The sequence below is a fragment of the Neovison vison genome, chromosome 3 (genome assembly GCF_020171115.1).
Source record: "Neovison vison isolate M4711 chromosome 3, ASM_NN_V1, whole genome shotgun sequence".
Classification (NCBI taxonomy): Eukaryota; Metazoa; Chordata; class Mammalia; order Carnivora; family Mustelidae; genus Neogale; species Neogale vison.
The window spans coordinates 209,934,921-209,958,992 of NC_058093.1; the positions used below are offsets into that span (position 1 = coordinate 209,934,921).

General features: G+C 47.2%; 1 protein-coding gene across 3 annotated transcripts; it reads left to right on the plus strand.

Moving 5' to 3' along the window:
- The first annotated feature begins 461 nt into the window (after positions 1-461).
- On the plus strand, positions 462-23,593 carry PRELID3A (PRELI domain containing 3A). 3 transcript variants are annotated; one of them, XM_044243645.1, is made up of 7 exons: positions 462-548; positions 9,115-9,283; positions 10,697-10,786; positions 11,696-11,766; positions 11,876-11,978; positions 22,465-22,536; positions 22,620-23,593. In XM_044243645.1, exons 1-7 carry the CDS (start codon positions 517-519, stop codon positions 22,701-22,703), a joined length of 621 nt encoding a protein of 206 aa, XP_044099580.1. In that variant the 5' UTR covers positions 462-516; the 3' UTR covers positions 22,704-23,593. The 3 variants fall into 3 exon arrangements, with proteins under 3 accessions (XP_044099580.1, XP_044099582.1, XP_044099581.1); XM_044243647.1 differs by lacking the exon at positions 22,620-23,593 and adding an exon at positions 13,560-13,647 and having other exon boundaries at positions 22,465-22,528; XM_044243646.1 differs by lacking the exons at positions 22,465-22,536; positions 22,620-23,593 and adding exons at positions 13,560-13,647; positions 14,705-15,004.
- The last annotated feature ends 479 nt before the right edge of the window (positions 23,594-24,072 follow it).

Below are 24,072 nucleotides of genomic sequence, written 5' to 3' on the forward strand. Positions count from 1 at the left end.
CGCGAGATTTCTTGCTTTCTCTGCAATATCCTTAGGGGACCGCCCTAAACTGTTTTCTTCCTCTTCTCTTCCCTTGGGGAGTTTTTGGGGGGTCTGGCAGATTTTGTTTTTCTTTATACTTAACCAACAGTAAAAACCAGGCTGGCTGGAGAGCGCTTTGTTACAATTTGGACAACCTGAACGATGAGCATTAGCGCCTCACCTTCCATCCCTGCATTTTCAGCCGGTGCTGTCCCCGCATCTCCCTGCCGCAGCGCAGATCCCCCATCCGCGGCTACAGCCGAGTCCCGCATCCCTATTTTTAGCCGCCACAACCCTCGTGGCCAAGTGACAGGCAAGCGGGGCAGTGCCCGAGAGCGCCCGGCCCCGCCCAGCCCCACCGCACCCCGCCCCCGCCGCGCGCGCCCCGCCCCCGCCCCGCCCCCCACGCGCCGGGAGGGAGGAGCCGGGCGCGCCACAGCAGGCGCGCGGAGTCCGAGCCGGTAGCCCGCGCCCTGGGGCCGGCGGCCGGCGGCGATGAAGATCTGGAGCTCGGAGCACGTGTTCGGGTGAGGTCGGGCGGCGGGCCACGGTGGGGTCCGGACCGGCGCCTGCTCCTGCCCCCGGGGCAGCCGAGGAACGGCTGGACCCCAGACCGGGCCCTCGCCGGGCCCGCCCAGCCCCGCGCTGGCCGCTCCCAGACCGCGGCCCTGGCATCCTAAAAAGAGGGGGCAGGCTCTGTCCTTTCTAGGGCGTCGTTAGGTAGAGAGCCGGCGGAGTGGTGCAGTCTGTCTGATGGAGGGACCGCCTGACTGACGGAGGCCGGTGGTGGGATTGTCGCAGCTAGGGGGTCGGGGGCGGCCTTACCCTGGGGGGCTGGCGGAGGGCCGAGGCGCGGGGACGGATCTCAGCCACCCGAATGAGGCCGGACGGCGCGGGCCTGCGAGTGCGCTCGGCGGCGGGGCGCCCTGGTGTACTCGGAGGCCCGGGGGCCGGGGGACGCGGCGGGGAGGGGGTCCCGGAAAGTGACAGCCTTCTTTCCTCAGCCCACCCAGGAGCAGGCCCGATCTCGCCTGTACCATGCGCTCTTTGGGGCAGGGCGCGCGGCATCCTAGGGAGAACAGGGGCCTGGGGAGCGGGCCCGGTCCTCTGCTGAGAGTGTGCTGTGCCATTGAACCCAGACTAAGCTGTGAGCTTGGCAGGAAGCCAAATGTGGAGAAGGCTTGTGGGGGGTCTTTCATCCTGAATGCACTTGTGGGCATGGAAGGCCTCCAAGCCAGCATGGAAAACGGAGAACTGTTTTAAGAGTACCCTCGTGACCTAAATGGTATCTTCTAAGTCACTTTGGTATGTGACACTATACAATTATCCTTTAAGATTTTTTAAAGGAACAAAGATTTTAAAGATTCCTTGATCCCACTTGGAGAAGCATTTTTTTGGGGGGGGAAAAAACAAAACAAAACAAAACTGCGTGAAGTGAAATTGTCATCCTTTGGCCTTTTTATGTAAAATTATTACAATAAAACTTTATTGAGTGGTTTAAAACCTCTGAAATTATTTCTAATGAAATCTTCAGACTTTATGAGATTCAGTTTGAGTGTTGATTTTTGTATGGTCTGCAGCCTTTCTCAACTGGGCTTCTTTGAGAGATCCGGTGAAAACCCCAGTGAGAATGACTCCAGAGATTCTTTTCTCAATTTTGGAGATAACTGGCACCATCCGAATGCAGAGGGAAGACATTAAATCATTGAAACTGTGTGCCCAGGCAGTGGGGCTCAGTGTTCTCCCTGAACACCTGAGAAGGACTGCCCTAGAAGTTCTTGAAATGTTGGTTGACAAGCAGAAGTGAACGGTCAGCTATGGAAAGTCACTGTTGATAAACTTCACCCTCTTGAAGTGTATGATTCAACGATTCTTAGTCAATTTACAGAGTTGTACAACCACCACCATAGTCTGGTTTCAGAATATTTCCATCATGCTACAAAGACTCCCTCATTCCCATTCCCAGGCACCCGCCACTCATTCCCAGCCCCAGGCAACCACTAAGCTGCTGTTTCTATAGATTTGCCTTTTCCAGAAATTTCATCTAGATGTCGTAATACACTATGTGGTCATTTGTGTCTGGCTTCCTTTACCCAGCACATTTTTTTGAGGTTCATTGGTATGGCAGCCTGTATCAGTCCTTCATTCCTTACCTTATTCATTTTGTGTCGCTGATACTCTGCCGGTGCCTGACATACAGTAGGTGCTCAGTGAGGGGGTGAGGAATCTCAAGGAAACCGGGTGCCCTTCCAGAATGAGGGCAGCTGTCCACCAAAAGAATCCCGGGGTGCCCCCAAGTTGCTGTGGACTAGGTGCTGACCATCTGCCGTTGGTTTTTGAACAACAGCCGTTGATTTTTGAACTTCATATTGGCAAACGTGGCTGAGGACGGTGGTAGGTAGGCCTTTGTGGCAGGCAGGTGGCGAATGAGGTGTTATTCTGTGACTACAGGCCCTCTGTAGGACAGTATGAAATTGGAAGCCTGGCTTTCTAGCTAGGCTTTATTAATGAGTTTCCGTTTGCTTAGTCCTTAAAATCACTGATCCACCCTCCCCTTCGGGGATTATAAACCTTTCTTTTCCTTTTTATACTTGTTTACTTTTTATATATTTGTGGTGCTGACAGGTGACTCGTTGATTGGAGTTTCATAAACATACTCTTGAAAGGCAAGAAATAATGAGGCACAAAAGCTTTGGCATTTATCAAGTTTTCCTCTTGTGTCCACATCCTGAAGAAACCCCAGGACCCAGGGGCGCCTGGGTGGCACAGTTGCCTAAGTGCCCAACTCTTGGTTTCAACTCAATCATGATCTCAGGGTCATGAGATCGAGCCCCACATCTGGCTTTGTGCTCATTGCAGAGTCAGCTTGGGAATCTCCCTCCCTCTCCCTCTTATTCTCTCTCCCTCTCTCTCTAAAACAAACAAATAAATCTTAGAAAGAAAGAGAGAAAGAAAGAAACCCCAGGGCCTGGAGTGGGGCATAGCTGAGAGCAGTATGAACACAGCCATGGAAATGGAGAGCCCTTTGGGAAAGCCATCGGAATCAGCATGTGTGTTACCTAGATGGGGTTCAATGTAGTTTAAATAGTAATGAAAAATATAGGACTGAAATATAAAAATATAGAAAGGGATGTTAATTAAACAGGTTTATAAATTTCATCCTCACAGCATTGACCAAGGTTTCAGGTAGACCTAGAACAAGATCTTTCCTAACAGTCAACACAAGATTGGCTGGCAACATCAAGGTCATACACTCCTTGGATTCCAGCAGCTACCGGTATCTAAAAAGTGATAACCATCTCAGGGAAGTCAGGAGCTTTGGCGGGGATATGTAGTCCAGCAGGCTTGCTTTCCAGCCAAGAGCAGGGAAAGGGACCTCCCCACCATTTCTTTTAAATAAGAGAAATTGAACATTACAGACAAGAGTGCTGTTCCCTTTCTCCCCACAGGCAAGATTATGAACTTGGTGGGTATCATCCTTCTCAAGGTCTGTCGGACTACCTGTGTGTGTGTGTGTGTGTGTGTGTGTGTGTGTTATTCCATAAGCAATACATAATGGCATTTGTTGTCTTAAAATGGAAATCAATGGTATCCCTTGGTACAGATCTTTTGACCGTTTCTCTTTCTTCACACAGTGTGTTTTTGAGATTGTGTGTGTGTATCCTATAGCTGCATGATATTCCATTGTATAACTATGTCACAGTTTATCCTTTCTCTTATTGAAGGGATATAACGTTTCCCCCTTTATCCCATATCATACTGCAGTGATCACTCCTGTATACGTTTCCAGTCCCTTTAATCAGGGGCCCACTTAGGCCAGCAATTCTCAAACCCGTCAGCCTCAGGACATCTTAATACTCTTAGAAAGTACTGGGTGCCCCAGGCAGTTTTTATGTGGGTTCTACCTACCACTATTTACCATATTAGAAATTAAAATGGATATGTTTTACAATATTTATCAATTCACTCAAATTAATGATAAACCCACTCCATTCATATAAGTAACATTTTTATTAAAAAACAAACCTGTATTTTCCAAAAGCACAAAAATTAGTAGGAAGAGGGGTGCTGTTTGATTTTTTTTTTTTTGCGCTAATTTCTGGCATAACAGAAGAAGCTTGCTCCTCCTGTCTGCTTCTGCACCAGTGTTTTGCAATCTGTTGTTTTGATTCAAATATACAAATAAAACCCAGCCTCACTCTATGAATAAAACCCGTTTGGTATTTTAATAGCCTTTTAAGTGATTGTGGCTGCTTTAAGTAATTTGCTGCTGTAACAAGACAAGTGGTTTCTGAAGCTCATTGCAATGGAAGATCTGAAAGCAGAATGACCAGAGTCATCGGCCTGCCTTGAACATGAGTGGGTCTCTCCCTGTGACATCCCGCACCAGTCACTTGGAACATATGGGTTCATTGGGTTGGCAGTATGGGGCTGTCATCAGGCTCCTGGCAGAGGATACAAGTTTTCTAAAATTCCAATTTGTGATCAAAAGCTCAAATGTTCTCTTTGGCAGCAAATAACGATCAGTTGTTCTTGAAGGGATAGGCTCCCTGTATTCATTTTGGAGAATATGTCGGCCACATACCTAAGTCTGAATGAGCAAAGTCCGTCCTTCTGTTGTTTCATATAGACGTGGTGGGTTGAGCTGGAGAGCCACAGCTTGGCTGGGCCCCACCGCCCACCAGCTGCCTGGTGCTCCCCCAGCCGCTTGAACCTCCAAGTGCAGCCCGTCAGCTTCCTGTGCACCCCACTCTCTTGCTCAGAATATTAATGGAGGAGTACTTAAGGGTCTAAATATAAAATTAATAGTCTTGCTATTTCATAATGGATTTTTTAAGAGACACTGGCATTATTTTCCTGAGTGAACAGCAGTGAGCCTTGACACCAAGTGCGGTTTGGGATCAGGGCCTGCATTCATGGGGAGCGGCCCCCAACTTTACCCTCTGTTGCTTTTGCAGCATTGGGGTAAAAGGTCAATATTGTCTAAAAGGCAAGTCATGTCTTAGTAACACTGAGGCAGTTTGGGCCTGGCAGACCTCTGGAAAGGGCCTGGGAATGCTCCAGGTGTGGACCATAGGCTGAGAACTGCTGGTCTGAGCCTAGAGTTGCTTCGGGTGGGTGCAGGAACGCTTTGCCTTGCTTGGGGCAGCCTTCACTTTTTTTTTTTTTTTTTTTTTAAAGCTTGTTATGGAAATTTTTAAAAGTATGCAAAAATGGAGAGCTGAGAATAGTGAGAGCCCACTGCCATCTCCCACGTAGACAGTCACCCTCTCACAGCCCGGCTGGCTTCACGTGTCCCTACCCACCACTCCTTCCCCCTGGGTTATTTTAGGCAAATCCCAGGCATCCTATGATTTCATCCCACTTCATCTTTCTGACACCCTGGCCGTGCATAGAGAGATGCCTTTGTTACTCCTTTCCACTCCCCAGTGTGCCAGGTGGACTGAATCCCACCACTTCCAGGGCTGCAGGGCCAGGTGCTGCAGGGGTGATGTCTGGTGCTTCTGCAGCAGTGCTGTGCTCCGAGGCAGCCCCCCACCCCCACCCCGGGGATGGATTCCCATTCCATCATGGTCACTGTGAGTCACAGACATAGCCGGGACCGCACCTCTCAGAATGAACTTCAGCCAGTTCCTGGTCTGCCTAAGCCAGACGCTGGCACACAAGCCCTAACACAAGGGCACCGGCCCTCTTAGCATCTCCCAGGCCTTGAGCCAATTCACCATCCACAGCTCAGTCTCCCCTTTTTTCCAACACTTGATATTACCAGAGTTTTCCATTTTTGCAATGACTACTAGGGTATTTTCCTTTAACCAAGAAGTGTGTGATACTGACTTACTGTATTTAACCCTTGTTGTTTAAAAAAAAAAAAGTTACTTCTTGAATCTGTTGATGTCTATATTAACTTACATGGCCCTCCTGCTGTAATCAGTAGAATTATTTATTATGTGAGTGTTTTAAGTGGCTTGTATTTAGTTTAAATCATCAGTAGAAAGATGTCAGGTTTCTCTATATAAGAAAGATTATTGTGTAAGGTACACTTCATACAAATACTTCAACGTTTTGCTAGTTTTAAGTAATTTTAGGAGGCACAGCCTATTCTGCTTAAAGTAGGGATTTTTGTGGGAACAACTCTTAGGACCTTAGCCTGCAATGCTTGCAGAGTATTTCAGTGAGAAGGCCCCCGTGTAACTCAGTCCCTTGCTGCTCTCAAGCATCTCCAGCTTCTGCCCCATTCCCTAGATCATGGATCGACAGTGTCCCTGACAGTTCTTCCTCGGAGAAGAAGGCTGCGCTCTGGGTCCTCCTGAGCAATCAGGTGTAACCACATCTCTGTGTCTTCATTGCTCTTTGTTAAAGCTGGTGAACAGGTCAACTCAGTGACATGATTCCATGGTTTGAAAAAGCGTTTCTTTGTTTAAAAGAGGAGATTTTAGATCAGGAACATAATGGAAAGAACAGAGGGCAGGGGCCTGGGAGACCCGGTTCTAGAGCGGGCCCTGCTACAAATTTTTTGACAGAGGACAGAGTTTTATAAGCATAAAGTAACTTAATGGTCGGTGACTGTTACTTTAAAAGGATGGCAAATACGGAACAAAACCGGTCCATCTGTTCATAATCTTTGATTTTTGACTTCGTAATTTCATTTCTAGGAATTAATCATAAAGAAAAATTAGATATGTAAAAGGTCAGTATACACAAATGTTTGCTACTGTCTTTATTTTATAGAGCAAAATTGGGAGCAATCGAAGTAACCTATTACAGGGAACTAGTTCCATATAAATACCTCTAGGGTGACCTGTTGTGTAGCTCTTTGTAATCAGATTTCTGGAAGTAGATTCATGATATAGGAAGACGTTCATCATCAGTTAAATATAAAAAGCAGGGTCTGAGTATGGTCTGAGCATGATTCCAGTTTAATTTTTGTGAGGTGTGTGCATGCGTGCGTGGGTGTGCACATGTGTCTAGGTCTTGACTCTGGGCTGTGTCTATACATGCTGTTTAAACTTGACGGGTACAACTGCAAAAATGATGGTGTCGTTGACATACTCTTCTCTCCCGGGGGCTCGGATGCTTCCTGGGAGCACACACATCCTGGGGAAGGAAGAATTAGGGGAAGAAGCACTTGGGGTAGAGGGATCCACACTGAAAACCTAAAGGGGCACCTCTGACTCCTTGTGGACAGCCATAGGGTTCTGAGCCTAACCAAGCACTAAAGCAGCACTGGGCAGTTGTGAACATGCTTTGGGACCTCTCTGATAGTGGGACAAAAACCGGGACAAAGGTGTCCATCTCCCCACCTCAAGGGCTCAGGGCCAGAGAAAGTGGGGCAATGGCCTGCAGGAGAAGCTTCAGAGAGAGCTGGAACACCTTCGGGGACTCCCACACATCTTGGGGTCATCTCTGGATAGTGGAATGGTGGATGCTTTTATTTTCATACATATTTTGGACAACTTTTTATAATCAGAAAAAAAAATATGTTGGCTACTTCACGTCACATACCACTTCACAGATGGGGCAAAGTGCAGTCTACCCTTGAATAATGTGGGGGATTAGGGGCGCTGACCCCCTGTGCAGCTGAAAATTGTATTTTGTTTAAAAACATCCTTTCAGGGACGCCTGAGTGGCTCAGTTGGTTAAGCATCTGACTTAGGCTCAGGTCATGATCTCAGGGTTCTGGGATCGAGCCCCACGTCAGGCTCCCTGCTCAGCAAAGAGCCTACTGCTCCCTCTCCTTTTGCCATTCTAGATATAGATATAGATATAGATATAGATATAGATATATATGTATATTGCCCCTCCCCCTGCTCGTGTTTTCTCTCTCTCAAATGAACAAAATCTTAAAAAAAAAAAATTCCCTTTTAGTAAATGGCCCAACTATCCACACAGTTGTTCAAGCCAGAAACCTGGGCATCTTTCTTGAGTTCTCTCTCCTTATTTTCAGGATTAATACATAACTTGTCATCCAAATTGGGATGCCTTTGAAAGTAAAAGGGGATACTCTTAATAGGTACCATAGGACTTATAGACTCTTAATAGGAAGTAGTATACTTTGATCTGTCGTGATCTCAGACATGAACTCAAGCCCCACGTGAGGCTTTGCACTCACTGGGGAGTCGGCTTGCAATTCTCTCTCTCTCTCTTTCCCTCTGCCCCTCCCACCAGGGTTGTGCTCTCCTCACTCAAATAAATAAATAAAGCTTAAAAAAAAAAAAAGAAAATCATAAGGAAATACATTCACAGGACTATTCTGTATTTATTGAAAAAAAAAATCCACATATAAGTGTCCCCATGCAGTTCAAACCACTGTTGCTCACGGGTCAGCCAGTTCTCAGTAGAGCATCACTAGCTGGGATCAGTAGCCTGTTGTTCTAGACACACATAAGGCAGGCGCCTTACTGTACCGTCATAGCGTTGAGCTCCAGGTGTCGGGGTGGTCAGCTAGGTAAAGCAGCCCAACTGGAAGTCACAGCCAAGCCTTCATGCACCACAATAGTGCAGACACAGAGGCAAACAAACTCCCGCTCCCCAGTGTTCCACCCCTACCATGGCAGGGGCAGGTGAGAAGCTGGGGATGGGGAGACATGTCTCTCCACCCTGAAGCCCCAAAGGAAAGGGTGCTGCCTCTTTAGGGACTGGGAGAGTGCCGGGGGTGGGGTGATGGGAGAAGTGGACAGGAAGGTCCTGAGTGGAGGGAGGGAAGTGGCTCAGGCAAGACCCCAGTGCTGGGGTGGCCTGTGAGTGCAGCACCTGGGCTGGGAATGCAGACACACTGAGCATGGCTGCCAACAGCCTGAGATGTCTGTGTCCCCAGTGTCTCACGAGTCCTGCCAGGCAGACTTCGGATGGCCACTGGTCAGCCCAGAAGGATCGCAGCGTCCTGGATCTGGGTGTGGAACTGGGTCCTCAGATAGATTGGTTTGACTATACCTTTAATTAAAAACGAAATTTAAAAAACACTTAATGAGAGCATTAACGTTGATCTTCATGTCACTCCGTGGGCCACAGCACCCCTGGCGGCCCCCGTGCGGCTCGGGCTTACAAATGGAGGGATTGCCTGCTCACTCCGGATGATTATGTTTTTCCCACCAGCCACCCATGGGACACCGTCATCAAAGCTGCCATGAGGAAGTACCCGAATCCGATGAACCCCTGTGTCGTGGGAGTTGACGTGCTAGAGCGCAGTGTGGACGGCCGGGGCCGGCTACACAGCCATCGCCTCCTCAGCACCGAGTGGGGACTGCCCGGCTTCGTGAAAGCGGTGAGCGCGCCACTGAGTGCCCCGGCGACACCCGCATTGTCCTGCTGCCCCCACCTTGCCCGGCGCGCCCCCATACCGCAGCGCCCCGCTGCACCCGCGGCGGCCCGCTCCCGCGCATGCCCAGGCTACACCCGCGTGGCTTGGCTGCACCCTCGTTGCCCATCCTGGGCTCTACCTGCGTCGCCTGCTTGCACCCAGGTTGTCCCCGCTGCACCCGCATCTGCCTGGCAGTCCCCATCCGCAGGAGGTGACAGCCTCTCCTGAGAGCACGCACTTAGGACTTCTGAGAAGCCTGCGAGATCGTTTGTTTCTCTGTAAACTTCCTTTAGTTTCCATCTCCGGGGTATGTGGCCTGGGTTCCTCACGCTCGGCCCTGGCCCCATCAGCACAGAGTCCGTTCCTGCAGCGCTTCTCGGCCCTGTGTCCCTCGGGGTCGCCCTAGCCAGATGCCACAGACTGGGGGGCTCCAGCAGACATCTGTTTCCTTACAGCTCCGGAAGTTGGAGGTCCAAGATCTAGGTCCTGGCAGGGTTGATTTCCCTGAGGACCTTAAGGGAGGGGTCGGGTCCAGCCTCTCTCCTTGGCTGGCAGCTGATGCCCTCTTGCTGTGTCTGTGGGTGGTGGTGCTTTGCCTCACGCAGCCCTGCTGTCTCTCTCTGTGTGTCCTAATCTCTCCTTCCTTTGAGGACACTGCTCAGACTAGGGTAGAGTCCACCCTAATGACCTGTATTTCAACTCAATTACCTCTCCAAAGGCCCTATTTCAAATACACTCATATTCTGAGAGGCGAGAGGTCAGGAGGTCAACGTATGAACTTTGGGGGACACAGTCGGTCCCTGACAAGTCTCTTCTGCAGAACCATCAAGGGAAGTCATTGAAAATGTAAATCCAAGCACAATTTCCTCCTGCCCGACCTGACCCCTGCTCTCTTCTCAACACAGATTCCCAGCCCTGATGTGGGCCCAACAGCCCAATAAGCCCACCTTCTCCCTCCCCTGCCATGCCGGCCTCTCACCGTGCCGGGAGCTCGGCCCATGGGTTGGAGCCCAGGAGGCGTCATCTGCATCCAAGCCTGCTGACCCCAGGACCCTGCCTGGTGCCTCTCCCTCTGGTTCCACCACCCCGCAGAGGGGCTTCCCTACACTTCCTGCTCCTCGCCGTTTTCTCTTCTGTCAAGGCATTTATTACTGTCCCATATTCACCGCTACCTGAATCCATTCATTGGACCCATGCTGGCCTCCACTGCTGGGACAGAGGTACCCAAGGAGCTGTGTGGGGTGGTCCATGGCTGCGTCCCCAGTGGCATCTTTTGTTGAATAGATAAAGGACTTAATTAGTAAATGAAATTCGTGTTTGATGCTACAGAATGAAACTTTTGACATGTGACTATGCTAGCTTTGCTTTGTTTTTTAGATTTTGGGGACCAGTAGGACTTTGACATACATCAAAGAACATTCTGTTGTGGATCCAGTAGAGAAGAAAATGGAACTTTGTTCCACCAATGTAAGCAATGGCCTAAGATGCGAAAGGTGCTTGGTTTTCCTGGGGATTGTGGGTAATGTCTTCATTTAGTTGTTTTTTTTTTTTTTTTTTTCCCAGCACACCTTTGGTCTAAGGGAATCTTTTATTTTTAATGGAAAGGCTGAACTTATTTAGCAGTATTTTATTTACCTTTTTATTTCAGTATAATAAACGTGTGGAAAAAATGCATATAATGAATTGTCACAAAGTGAACATACCTTTGTAACCAGCAGACAGATCAGAGACAGTGTGTGACCAGCTCCCAGGAGCTCCCCTTGCACTCCCTTTTGGGGGGCACCTGCACCCCAACCTCAATATAACCACTATCCTGACTTCCAACAGCAGAGGTGATTTTTAACAATAATTTTATTTTATTTTATGTTATTTTATTTTATTTTCCAACAGTAATTTTAAAAGCACCTTTTCCCCTTCACTCCTCTCTCATTCAAAAAAATTTATATCAGCCCACTGCACATTCAAAAAATATGTTGGGAAAAAATGCATGGGCTAGAAACATGGTTTATTTTTATAAAATCCTATTCTATAAAAATGCTCTCAGTAGCTTTGTGCTCATTTACCTGGAGACTAACCCAGAAGGATTTTGCTTTTGTATGACTGCTGTTGGTTTGGAGGTTTGGAAGGGCGTTGAAGACCAGGCCAGACTTAGGTTTGGGTGTGGAGGACAGGTGATGAACACCAGAAGGTGCGGCCAGGACTTCAGGTTTCCCTGGGACTTACGGTGGTGTCCCCCTGCCCTGGCGGGGCAGAGGGTGGCTGGATGCTTCTTCTGTTCTGGTTTCAGTGAGCTGATCTGGGGATGGAGGGGTCTGGGCAGATGGTCTGGGAAGAAATACAAGAGAAATAGAACCTAAAGCCATTTTTTGTTTCAAGATCACACTCACAAACCTGGTGTCAGTGAACGAGAGGCTGGTGTACACGCCCCATCCGGAGGACCCGGAAATGTAAGCTCCTGTGTCCTGGGATTGACACGTTGAACTCCAAGGTCGGGGTGGGCTGGGGCCTCCCCTCTGTGAGGGCCACGCAGCCCGCTTACTTGCTGCTCTTGTTTAGGACGGTGCTCACACAAGAAGCCATCATCACCGTGAAGGGGATCAGCTTGGGCAGCTATCTGGAAAGTCTGATGGCCAATACCATATCATCCAATGCGAAGAAGGTACGGCGCTCAGGCCCCGCCCCATGTGCACTCCGGGTGCCAGATTAAGGGGGTGAAATGTGTCGTCCCGTAAGCCCTACCCAGTGCTGCATCCTTGGTCGCCAATGAGCCTCGGATATCACCGCATTTTCCACAGTTACGTTCAAAACCTGCAGCAGGGAAGGCTGGCCCAGGCCTGGGGGGCAGGGGAAGTGTTGGGTGAACGTGGAATGGAAACCCAGCGGAGGGAACTGCCGCTTCAAAGAGCTGAAACAGCACAGGCTCAGTGCCCAGGACAAACCCTACATGTGAAGCTGGTCAGGCAGGCTTTTCAGGTGCTGTCCTTTCCCACTGAGTAGGCACTGAGGGGCCTAGTCCGCCAAGCTCCCACTGAGCCTCCCGTCCGCCAAGCTCCCCTGGACTTAGCTGCTGTCTCTGTGCCTCCCCTCTGTGGGAAGTAAGCTTTGTGGAGGTGAGGAGAAGCGTTGGATCCCAGGAGGCCATCCTCCCCACGTCCCTAGCTGGAGGGCTGCCTGAGTGAGGCAGATGCTGCTTACAGAGTCCGGGTTGCCCTCCTCCCCAGCAGAGCTGATGGAAGGGGCTTGGAAGCTGTGGAAGCTGTTCCACAAGTTCAAGGTAACATCACTGGCCAGAGCAAGGCCTTTGGATCTCACCTGAGCTTCCCTCCCAGGCTGATGTCTTCCCAGCTGACCTCTCCTTCCCTCCTCTCTCCTGGTTTATTTTGATCAGAAGTAAGTCTCCATTCTGGGGACCAGTGGGGTGCCTACCATGCCTGTCACGATTTAATGGGAAAACTACTGACAGTTTGCGTTTAGCCTCAGCACCGAGAGAAGAGCTGGCCTGCCCTGTTTTCAAGAAAAATCCAAATTTGAGCAATTTTGGCAGTCGCTCAGCTCAGTTCGGGGGAGCCAGGGGAAGACAGGGCCCAGAGCTGCCTGCCTCATGTCCACACTGCGAGCCTCTTGGGAGGAGTCAGAACCTCACTCACTTTTGTGTGTCCAGGGTCTGCCTAGGGCAGGTGCCCAAAATGTTTTGCTGGAAAAGTAAATTACAGGAGGCAAGGACTACTTGGCGAAGCCAAAGCCACCCCGAGGCCTCTTAAGAGAAAAGTAAGGGGAAACTCAGGAGGGCCAAATGAAAAGTCTTTTATTTCACTTCATGTTAGGAGTTGCTGTGTTGAAGCCCTGCCAGATAATCACTTCCTCCCCTGTGGCTGTGTTCCCATTCGACAGTACCCTCAGGAGAAGGGGGAGCGGGTCATCTGGGGATTTGGGTGGGATGAACCCGTGAGGAGGCTGCGAGGTCGCCCCCAGTCCGGCACTCAGGAGGGGACAGTGCCGAGGATGGGTGCCCGTGTGGGGACAGCCCGAGCCGGTGTGAGGATTTCGGGCAGAATACGTACCACCTGATTTCTGAGCTTGTGAAACTGCCCACTGCGGTGAAGATTGTTTGGGAACTGTGACCACTTTAAAACCGTAGCGCTTTCCTGGTGCCATTTCGAACGCAGGCCGAGACCTGCAGTCTGCTGGGAAAGAAACCGCATTTCTTACACGGTGTTGAACTCTTTCTGTGTTGCTCCAGGGGTGGGCTGCTATTGAGTGGATAATTGAGAATTCTGAGCGCGCCGTGAGCTAACGGGGTCTGCACCTGCACCCTATGACCAACAGTGGTAACTACAGTGCTCTTTAACCCCGTAGAGAATTTAGCTTCTTGCTAACAACCGTGTGCATGGTGGCTGGCGTGGGGTGTTCCGAGGTCTAGCTGCATGTGTCTCCAGCCCCCGGCTCCTTAGTATCTTCTGAAATGGAAACGGCCATTAGTTCATCCTCTTCCTAATTCATTTCCTTGTTTCACGGCAGGATTTGTTTCCCAGGGAGACTTGGGTATCCAGATTTGTTATCTGGTCTCTAAGAGAGGCAGTCCAGCTTCTCCCAGGCTGTTCTCAGCACCTGCTTGCTTCAACGTTTCCTAGGATTACTGCAGCATCAGGAAAGAGGCTGTCGCGAGTAGTCCCAGACCGATCCAATGGGAGGAATTTTTCGTTTTGGGTAGGATCTGAATATTTGCACATGTTCTTACAAAGAATGCCCTGTGGCCCTGCATCAGCGCCAGCACCCAGCCACGTGACTGCTACTGGCGCTTTTCTTTTAGTGGCAGAAGCAATTTCTAGCATCTTCTTGAGCTTTGCAAACATTCCTTGGTTTCCCAGGCCACCAGTGGCTGGACTACCGGAAAGGGATTTGACGCTTGATTGGTCAGCAGTCATCGTCACACTTCATAGGAAAGTCAGAGCATTTCCTGCTTCCCTCTGTTTAGGGAATCCTTATACTCCTGCCTTGAAACCCTCACCCTGTTGACCTTCCATACTGGGCTGCTCTGGGCTCCGCTTCCTGCAGTTGGTCTGTCTGTCTGTCTGCAGCATGTGTGTACACACGCCGTGCCTCAGTCAGCAAACAGGAGCCGTGTGTTTCAGGCTCCTTTAAGAACTTCCTGCTGAAGCTTAAGTTGGCCAGAGACCTTCACCTTGAACCCAAGGTCATGATCTGCTGCTGGCTCTCTCTTCTTCCGTGGAGGCACCACTAAGGTGACTGCACGTACAGAGCCAGCCTGGTGAGCATAGTGTGTGTGGGCAGTGTGGCATGTATGCTATGTCCCTCAGAGCTGTGGACTCTGTCACATTCTGTTTCCTCACAAACTAGAGCTAAACTGCCTCAATCTTTAATCAGATGCCTCATCCAAAAAAATCAAAGAAGAAAGAACGAAAGAACAAGAGGAAAAAAGGAAGGAAGAAGGAAAGGAAGAAATAAGCGAGCCTTGAGTATGGTTCGCCCTGTCTGGGAGAGGTGCGGAATCTGCTGGAATCTGCCACTTGCCTAGTCACAGCCTCCACTGGGCTCTTTGGCTGTGACCTCTCAAGACAAGACGCCTGTCTGTTGCAGACTGAGACCCAAAGAAGGGAAGACCGCTAGCAGGAGGAGGACGAGGGCCACAAAGCTGCCACACCACTGCTGCCACAGGCCAGCCGCCCCCGGGCCGGTGTTGCTAGACCTCTCTTATGCCTTGTCTGTCTTCCTCTGGACGGCAGCGTCTAGCAATTTTCTGCTGACCCTTGGGAGCTTACTGAACAACTTTGCTCTTTCCTGATGACCCCCTGTTTCCCTCCCACGACCCTTGGCCAACTGTCTGCACTGTCAGTCTCTTCACACATCTCTGGCCACCGTCTGTCACGTCAGAGGCGACGCCGTGCATCCTCCTCACCACTGTTAGGGCAGGTCTGCACATGCCGGAATAGGGCCGTCCACCCCCACAGTGATACGTGTGGTGACAGCACTGTGAGCTCTCCTCTCACATCGTTGACATTGGTCAAGAGAGCAAAGCGCCCTACCCTCAGGCTGTGGCTGGCTTGTCCTGGCCTCTGGGACCAGCGACCCCCTGGGGCTGAAGGCTTATGTTACTGGTCACCTTCCAGACACGTCCGTGGGGAGGCTCATGCATCGGGGGCCACTGAGATGGGATGGGGGCAAAAGTGCTTGTGAGCTCGAGGTGTCCTTAGCTCTAAGGTACTTCCGGGTGGGAATTTTAACTTTCCCATTTTCACAAGCAGAATGTAAAATCTTTCCATCTGCTTTGAATTCTAAAAACTTTAGAGAAGGCCTTCTCCATTAGGGATGAGTAGAACTGTGTTCTACCGTTTTTTTTAGATAGTGTTTTTTGTTTGATAATAGTATTTCTAATCCAAAATGAAATGATATTCATTTTTATTTTCATCTGAATATTTTATGCTTATAGCTCCTGGTAAAAAGGAGTTAAAAGATTTATGGTAAGATAACCCTCCCCGCTTACTCGTTCTGCAAAGCTCATTTCTACCCTTCTGAGGGGACACTCAACTCTTTGGGTAGTTTTTGGTTTTACCACTAGATTTCTAAATAAGTAAACATATTCTGCTATTTCTTGATTTGTCAATTTTATTTTATTTTATTGAATATTTTATTTATTTATTTGACAGAGAGAGCACAAGCAGGGGGAAACACAGGCAGAGGCAGAGGGAGAAGCAGACTCCCTGCTGAGCAGGGAACCTGACATAGGGCTCCATCCCAGGACCCTGGACCATGACCTGACACTTAACCAGGAGCAGACACTTAACCAGGAGCCCTTTGATTTGCCAATTTTAGACATTATCTAGATATTATTTACCTGTTTGGTAAAGTATTATTTTATCTCTCTTATCTCTTTCTCTCTGCTCCCATTCCCTCAAAATAGCTACATTGTTTATGGTTGAAAGCACAGTCAGAGTTTCCATAATTCTGAAAATACAAATACATAGCTATTGCTTATTACCAAGCCATAATTGCATTTTCTTTCTTATACAACTTTTTCCCCCTTGGTGATAATAGTAATTGTTTTATTCTTTTCATGTATTTAGTTTTATTTTTTTTAAAGATTTTATTTATTTATTTGACAGAAATCACAAGTAGGTAGAGAGCCCGATGCGGGACTTGATCCCAGGACCCTGAGATCATGACCTGAGCCGAAGGCAGTGGCTCAACCCACTGAGCCACCCAGGCGCCCCTTAGTTTTATTTTTTAAAGATCTCTGGCTGAGTCCTTCCATACTCTTACTCGCTCTCTGCAGTACTTCGTGATGTCATCTTCCACAGGTCAGTCTTTTTGGGCAGCCCACCGCCTCCCAGTTTCTCTGGCACCATCCTTTCTGGAAGGCAGGCCTTACTCTCTGACCAAGCAGCCATATGGCTGTCATCCCTTTCCCTGGGAATTTCTGGACATTTCTTTGACATTCTCCTCTCCTGAAACTCTTGTTTCCTTGCTTCCTTGCCTTCCCTTTTCTCTTCCCTGTCATAGGATGGAAAACAACATCTCATCACGGCTTCTAAGACTTGGCATATCTGAAAATGTCTCTTCTATTCTCATACTTCATTCATGGCATAGTTGGACATATAATTCTTAAAAAAAAACCCTTCCACTCAGAATTTTGAAGGCATTGTTCTGTTGTTTTCCACTTAGATTATTGATCCTCTGTATGTGACTTTTTTCTCTCTCTGAAAGCTATTAGGATCTCTTTATCCTTGATGTTGTGAAATTTCATGCAGTTAAGCCTTGTTTGAAGCGAACTTTAAAAAATTCATTGTGTTGCACTGTGCATGTTAAATCCCTCATTTTGATATTGTACTATAATTATGCAAGATATTATTGGGGGCAGTGGGTAAGGGGTACACGGGACATTCCTGTACTATATTTGCAGCTTCCTGTGAATCTATTATAATTTCAAAATTAAAAGTTAAAAAAATATTAATAGTAACATCATGGAAAATGGTAGAGGCAGGTACTCCCAGAATTGGTCCCTCCACTGAAACAACCAATAAGCTGGCATAAAAATGACAAAATCAATTTTTATAGAACTGTGGATTTTAATAAAATGCTTCAAGCAGGGGAGCACTTAATAAATCTTGATTAACCTACCCTGCAGATTTTGGACTTGCCAGCTTCCTTAATTATGTCAGCCAATTACTTAAAATAAATCTCTGTCTATATGTACACATTTTATTGGTTCTGTTTCTGTGGAGAACCCACATTATTGAAGCTAAATTGGCATCAGTTCAAATTAGATTTTTTCTGAATTTAAGATATTAATTATTACCAGGATAACCAGTAAGAAAACTATCAAAACAGACCCAGAAAGGAATAAGAGGAATCAGAATGGTGCACTAAAAAAATAAATAAGTAAAAAGAAATAAAAATCAATCAGACACAACAGATGAGGATGGAAAGAGTCCAGGAACAGAGAATTATAAAACTCATAGAAAACAATGAACAGTGTAAGAAGTTAGTGTTTCTTTAGCATTACTTACTTTAAAGATAAATAGATTAAACAAACCAGTTAAAGGACAGAGTTTGGGAGAATAGATGAAAAAAAGATGATCCTACTATATCTGCTGTCTACCAGAGACTCCCTTTAGATACAAAGATACAAATGGGTTGAATGTGAGAGGATGAAAAAAGATATTCTATGTAAAGAATAACTAAGAGAGCTGGGGTGGCCATACTAATGGGATAGGGTCCTGGGATCGAGCCCCGCATCGGGCTCTCTGCTCAGCAGGGAGCCTGCTTCCCTTCCTCTCTTTCTCTCTGCCTGCCTCTCTGCCTGCTTGTGGTCTCTGTCTGTCAAATAAATAAGTAAAACCTTTAAAAAAAACACACCTCATTATATTAAAAACAAAAAATTGTTACAAGAGACAAACAAGGACATTATACATCAATGAGGGGGTCAATTCGTCAAGATGACAAAAGTTATAACCATTTACACACCAAGTTACAGTGCCCCCAAATATATAAAGCAAACATTAGCAGAACAAAAGGAGAAAGACAATTCTACAATAATAGCTGGAGACTTCAATGATCCACTTTCACCAATGGATAGGACATCTAGACAGAAGATCAGTAAGGAAATGGAGGACAAGAACAGCACCATAAACCAACTTGACTTAACAGACATCCATAGAACACTTCATCCAACAGAAGAATACACATTTTTCTCAAGAGCACCTGGGTTATTCTCCGGGATAAACCACGTGTTAGGCCAAGCACCAAGTCTTGATACATTTAAGAAGACTGAAATCATACCAAGTATCTTTTGTTACCCCAATGAAGTGAAATTAGAAATCAACAGTATAAGATAAATGGAAAATTCAGAAATATATGGAATTTTAAAATTATGTTTCTAACAACAAATTAAATTAATTTGTTAAAGAAGAAATTATAAATGAACTTATAACATTTTGAAGTGAATGAAAGTGAAAACACAACATATGAAAACTTATGGGATTCAGTGATCAGAGGGAAATTCATAGTTGCAAATACCTACATTAAAAAAGAGAAAAGACGGGTGCCTGGGTGGCTCAGTGGGTTAAAGCCTCTGCCTTCGGCTCAGGTCATGATCTCAGGGTCCTGGGATTGAGACCGAATCGGGCTCTCTGCTCAGCAGGGAGCCTGCTTCCTCCTCTCTCTCTGCCTGCCTCTCTGCCTACTTGTGATCTCTGTCTGTCAAATAAATAAATAAAATTTTTTAAAAAAACTTAAAAAAAAAAAGAGAAAAGTTCTTGAATCATTAACCTGACTTGAAGGACCTAGAAAATGAAGAACAAACTAAATCCATGGCTCGCAGAAGGAAAGAAATGAAAAAGATTAGAGACGAAATCAACAGAGAATAGAAAAAGAATTATTGAAATCAAAGTGGTTACATTGAAAAGGTCAACAAAGTTTACAAACTTTTAGACTGACCAAGAATAAAAAGAGGATTCAGAATAAATATATCAGAAATGAAAGTGAGGCATTACTACAAATCTTACAGAGATAAAAAGATATAAGAGAATACTGTGAACAACTGTAAAACAAATTAGATGACCTATATGTGACAAACTACTAGAAACACACAAATGACCAAGATTGATTTAAGAAAAAATGGACTCTCAATAGGTCTATGACAGTTAAAGACATTGAATCAATAACTGAAAACCTTCCAGCCAAAGCCTCTCCGAGGGCAGCATAGGAAGAGCACCCTGCAGTTTGGTGGGACGCCCAGGCAGATGGGCTGAAGGCAGGCATCTGACCAGACTGCGGATACTGCCCAGTAGTGGCTCCAGAGCCACAGCAGGCAAAGGGAGCCATTGCAGATGATTGAACTGAAGGCAAATGCAAATGCATCTCAAGGACAATAGTAGGACACACACAGCCCACACAGGAGACATCCCAGAAGTGCCTGGTTCCGGGGAACAGGAAGCATTGTGCTGCATGACAACACAGTCCTCGTGCTCGCTTCGGCAGCACATATACTAAAATTGGAACGACAACACAGTCCTCTTCTTCATAAGGCCTCTACTTTAAAGATCGAGAGACGTAGCAGACTTTCCTACCCCTAGAAGCAAACACAGACAATATGAGGAGACAGAGGAATATGTCCCAAATCAAGAACAGGACACAATCACAGCACAAGAGCCAAATAAATGGAAGTAAGAGATATGTCTGATAAATAATTCAAAATGGTGAAAATAAAGATACTCACCGGACTTGAGGAGAGGGTGGAGAATCTCAGTGCAACCCTCAACAAAGAGACTGAAAAAAAAACAGCTAAAGATGAAGAACTCAGTAACTGAGATAATAAATGCACTAGAGGAAGTCCATAGCAGATTAGAGGAGGCAGAAGACAGTCGACTGGCTATAATCAACTAAATGGAAAGCAAGCATTGGCAAAGATATGGAGAAATTGGAACCTTTGTTCATATCGATGCAAATGTAACATGGTATAGCAACTCCACTCCCTACTTTTATACACAAAAAGATTGAAAGCAAGTACACAAATTCTTGTACACGAATGTTCACAGTAGCACTACTCAAAAAAGTGGTCCATATAGACATTGGAATATTATTCAGCCATAAAAAGAATGAAGTAAGGATACACACTACAACATGCATGAATTGCTAAGACATTATGCAAAATAAGAGAACCCAGACATGAAAAGACCACTTACTGTATGCTTCCATGTATGCGTGATGTCTATAATGGACAGTCCATATAGACGGAGAGCGGGCTGGTTGTTGCCAAGAGGAGAGGGGAGGAATGAACGGGGGAGAATTTGGGGAGATTTCCTGGACTTTATCTTCCAATAACTTCACTCATTTTTATTTGGGCAACTGTACTTTTAATTTCTCGGTCTCTCCTGTTCTTTATGGCATCCTATTCTTGCCTCACAGTTTAGTATCTTCCCTCCTCTCTCTGCAGAAGTAGATGTGAAGAGAAGCCTTCTGCTGCCTCTGGGTGTCTCCTCCGTGCCCCTTCGCATGGGAGCTGTCTTTCTTCCTGACACACTTGACACACAAGCCGAGGGGCGGGTGGGGAGTGAGGTCCCGGCCAACCACGGCTAGGCTTCACTGCAGGGTGACAATGGAGGTTGTCCTTGGCTTTTTCCTTGACAGCCAATGACTTTTTCTCTGGAGTGGTTCTATTTCTTCCGACAAGACTTCTCAACCTCTGGGGGCAGAGGCAGCCGGGGTCTAAGAGCCAGGCTCCCCTGCGGTTCCCTCCCATGTGTCCCCTCTCTCTGGACACCTCGGGGCTCTGAATGGCTTGTGTCAGAACCCCCTCCACCGCCTCACAGCCCGCACCTCTGCTTTCCACCTTCTTGTGGTGGCCCAATGACGATGCTGACTCCGTGGGTTCTGAATTTTGTTTCTTTTGTATTCCTGATGGTTTTATGGACGGAAGGTTTTTCCCCACCGTCTTGAAATCAGAGTTCTGTTGGCTTTTATAAACAATATTCTTTCCAAAAATACATAAAAGCAGTCCATTTTTATGGTTAAAAAAAAAAAAAAACCAACAGCACAGGACTCTGTTGAAGAATAAAAAGCTCCTCCTTCAAGGGAGGAGAGCCTGGCATCTGCTGTTTAATTCCTGATTTTTACAGAGGCTTCCAGAAGTGTTTAATGCAAATGCAAGTTATGTATTTTTTTCTTTTCTTTTATTAAACACAGACAGAACTGTACTGTATATACTCTTTTGTGCCTTTTTTCTCTTTCTAAGCAACATCACCTGAAAAACTTTCCTCTTGAGATTTAGCTGTGTAGCACTAAAGTCTTAATTCCTGCGGGATCTAGGGGCTCCTCGTAGATCAGCCCTGGATTTACAAAGGCAGTGGGTACAGGGTAAAACACCTGTCATTCTGCAAACCGCACTCTGCCCCCTCGAACGACCTTGACACTGAACCCTTTCTCTCCTGACAGCCTCACCGCTGGACTACTAGGTAGCTCTGTTCCTCCTCATGGAGGTCATGGTCTAAAAACTGTCCTGGAGGGGGTTCTGTTCTAGAGGGGAACCCGGAAATTTGTGATCTGGGAAAGCACATTGTGAAGCAGGGCTAAGAGTTATCAGGAAAGGTAGATTGTCTTGACGCCTCGAAATGGCTAGCGTGTGCAGGGGACCCCCCAGTGTCGTTCCGGAGGAAGACTGCATCTTTAGGGCAAGGGTATGTAAATGTCAGTTACTCAGCCACTTCCAGGCTTTGGTGGGTTGAGAGTGTCCTCCAAATAAGCATACACACCTGTCGGATTTTTCATTCTCCTCTGCCTTCCGTTATAAATAAAACAAAACAAAAACAAACAAACAAACAAAACATTTAGATAGTCAAGACTGTGGTAGTGGTTATTTTCAGAGTTCTTCAGTATGAAATAGTTTGGCTGTTTAACTTTGATTTTGGCGTGGGAATGGATTCTGGATTGATTTGTGCAGCTCTGTTTGGAAGTCAGCACAAAAACGAAGGTTGTATGATAGCACATCATGCAAGCTGGGTGGCAGAACCTTGGGAAATTAAACCTCGCTTTTGAATTTGAGAAAATAGGTGAAAGGTCACCTTTAATCATACAGTGTTGCTTCACAACAAATAATCTCTCCACGCGGTTGTTGTGTTCCTGTTCTGTAGGTTCCCCCAGCCCTCCAAGGGGCCTCATTTCCTGGATGCCCTCTCTGGCAGGAGCTTTGGAAGAGAAGCGCGGTGGGACCCTAACACGGTGGGCTTCGTCTCAGCGGGCAGGTGCGCGCACCCCTGGGAGGTCCTCAATGCTGTTCTCTCGGCAGGGTCGCGAGGCCTTGGAGTGGGTGATCGGCCGACTTAACACGGAGTTGGAGGGCCTGGCAGCCCCCGCCTGCGCCAGAGCGTGAAGCCCCAGCGGCGCCCAGGACCGGAGAAGCAGGCCCAGCAGCAGGTGCAAGGCGATCACCACCCCCCCCACCGCCACGCACCCCACCCTCTCCTCCCAGCAGGGGTCTGCGCGCTCGCTCCCCACCTGATCTGTCGGAGGGAGCCTCCGTGATTAGTGCATGCCTAGAGACATTTAGAAAAGGGACTCTGGCAAAGGAAGCAAATTTGCCACATCTTGGCCTATAGCTTACCTTCACCTTCATCTTCACTTTTTTTTTTCGGATGGAAAGTTTTGTTTAATAAACAAAAAATTAAATCTCTAATATCCTTTCCCCAGAAGCCAGAATATCAGAGTGTGAAAGGGAATGGCTTTCTTCCAGCGTTCACATAGAAGTTTCTCGGGGGCTATGATCCTGAGTTTGTGGCGATCACAAACGCAGGAGAGTCCAGTCCCCCGTGTGCGCCCCCCACCGCGCGCGGGCTGCGGTTTGCTGACATTCCGCAGCTGGAACGCTGTTCTGCGTGCGCGCTGACTCTACTGACCAGACTTTATCTTCTGCTGACCACAGACCTTAGATTTAATTTAAGATATGGTTTTTTAATTATAAGCATAACATAAAGCATCTCTGTTTCCTTTTAGTTTCTGAACATGAAATAGGGTACTTTTTTCCTTATTGATGTTTTAACTAAACCAACCGGTTTCGTTTTTAGAAGAGAAAGGACTATGGGGAGAAACGGGTTATTTCGATGATGTCATATTATTCCCTTATTTTATTGCCCAAGCATAGAAATAAATCCAGAATCCTGCTACCTTTCCTCCGTTTCCAGTGGTATAACCATCCCTGTTACTGTGGCCCTTGAGTTCGGTAGGAATAAATTTGAACACACTAGTTACTGTGTCTACTCTTCAGCTACAGTAGTTGTTCCTGGGATGCTGTTTCCTCTGGAAGTTGGGCTTCCTAGAGCACTGTGGGCACACAGGCCAAACTATGGTGTTTGCATTGGTCCTGCCTTCTGGTTAAGTAGCTAGTTCTAGAAGGTTCCTCCAGAAGCAGAGCCAGGTGCTCTCTGGAAACAGTTTCCCTCTTTGTAGAAGAGTGCTTGTACTACATATTCTTTGAAGACTGTTCCGCCCATTTGGCATTAGAACCAACAATTAAAACTGTATCTGATTTGAGCTGGTGGTTTTTTGGCTCCTAAAGAGTAGATGCCTGTTTGCCTCCGGCATTTTCTGTGCTCACGTTAAGGGTTAGGCATGTTTTGATATAGGAGTTAATTGCTGGGTGTTTCTGTTGTGAACTTCATCTTTTCACCCCAGAAGGGTCTTCCCTAGCAGCTCTCTCCTTATGGCTGAGCCTTAGGGAATGCCCCGTGTGTTTAGAACAGGTG